The sequence below is a fragment of the Sinocyclocheilus grahami genome, unplaced genomic scaffold, assembly GCF_001515645.1.
Source record: "Sinocyclocheilus grahami isolate Dianchi unplaced genomic scaffold, SAMN03320097.WGS_v1.1 scaffold676.1, whole genome shotgun sequence".
Taxonomy (NCBI): domain Eukaryota; kingdom Metazoa; phylum Chordata; class Actinopteri; order Cypriniformes; family Cyprinidae; genus Sinocyclocheilus; species Sinocyclocheilus grahami.
Window position 1 is genome coordinate 240,158 of NW_015505855.1, and position 1,226 is coordinate 241,383.

Here is a 1,226-nt window from a genome sequence, read left to right on the forward strand (position 1 = left end):
AAGTAAAGATCATGTTCCATGAAGATATTTTGTAAATTTCCTACAGTAAATATATCAAAACTTCATTTTTGATTAGTAATATGCATTGCTAAGAACTTCATTTGGACAACTTTAAAGGCAATTTTCTACTTAAAGGCAAAATAGTTGTATCTCAACCAACATATTGTCCTATCCTAACAAACCACACATCAATGGAAAGCTTATTTATTCAACTTTCAGATGAAAAATCGACACTTAAGACTGGTTTTGTGGTCCATGCTCACAGATTAACATTAAATGAACATGCTTGTAATATCTCACAATAGTAGTTTTCAAGTAGTTAATCCAGAATCATGTCAACAACAGGATTTCGTTTCAAGCAAGATTTCTGACAGGGAAAAAAGTTCATCTGGATCACGAATTACCTCAATAATCGCTGTGGCATTTATGAGTAAAATCCCAGCTTTTAGGACACAAAGTAACAACGCAGACCACATGCCCAGAAGGCTTTGACACAGACAGAGCAAAGGGGAGTGGTAGTAAGACTCGCCCATACCGTTAACCCCAGATGAATGTTTGATTAATAGAGATTTGCATTTGGATGATGGAAGGTTGGCTCAACGTTATAAGTATTCCAGGAGGAGGCAGGCAAAAGCAGAAAAAAAACAGTTGGGAGGATATAAAAGGATCAGATCAGACAACAGGTGCACTTTACAGGTGATGTACAGCTCCACCCTCTCTTCCAGTCACAGTTTTTTCCACTTTTCTATTGTGATAAACTAAGTCGTCTTATTCACTGGAAGTGCACTGAGGTAACTAAACATTCATACATCTACAATATCATTCAAACTTCTGCTGTGTTATCAGTTACTTGCACTTTTTGTTAAAACGATTTGTTTTACAGGAGTTTTTGTCTGTTTCTCTTTACTCTTTCAGTTTCACTGCTCTAGCTGTGAAATATGTTTCAGAAAAAACTTGATGTGATCAAACTGCATTCCGTTCAGTTCTGTTCAGTCATTACGTTTTTTACTCATGTGACTTTTTTTCTGTTTTCAGATGTTGGCAACTCTTGAAACCGTGAGTATTATTTATTTATTTATTTAGATTGACTAAAGGGAAAACAATTGGGAAAGCATTGGGAAAAATGCATGACAGATTGACAGATATAATATATATATATATATATATATATATATATATATATATATATATATATATATATATATATATATATATATAATACACAC

At 33.4% G+C, this 1,226-nt stretch overlaps 1 protein-coding gene across 1 annotated transcript in view; it reads left to right on the forward strand.

Moving 5' to 3' along the window:
- Positions 1–736: 736 nt before the first annotated feature.
- LOC107559168 (transcription factor PU.1-like) overlaps positions 737–1,226 on the forward strand; it is a 3,571-nt gene continuing 3,081 nt past the window's right edge. The window contains exons 1-2 of the mRNA XM_016242916.1: positions 737–791; positions 1,036–1,056. Of these exons, the coding sequence (XP_016098402.1) occupies positions 1,036–1,056 (21 nt within the window). The 5' untranslated portion in view covers positions 737–791. The remainder of the gene's footprint in view (positions 792–1,035; positions 1,057–1,226) is intronic.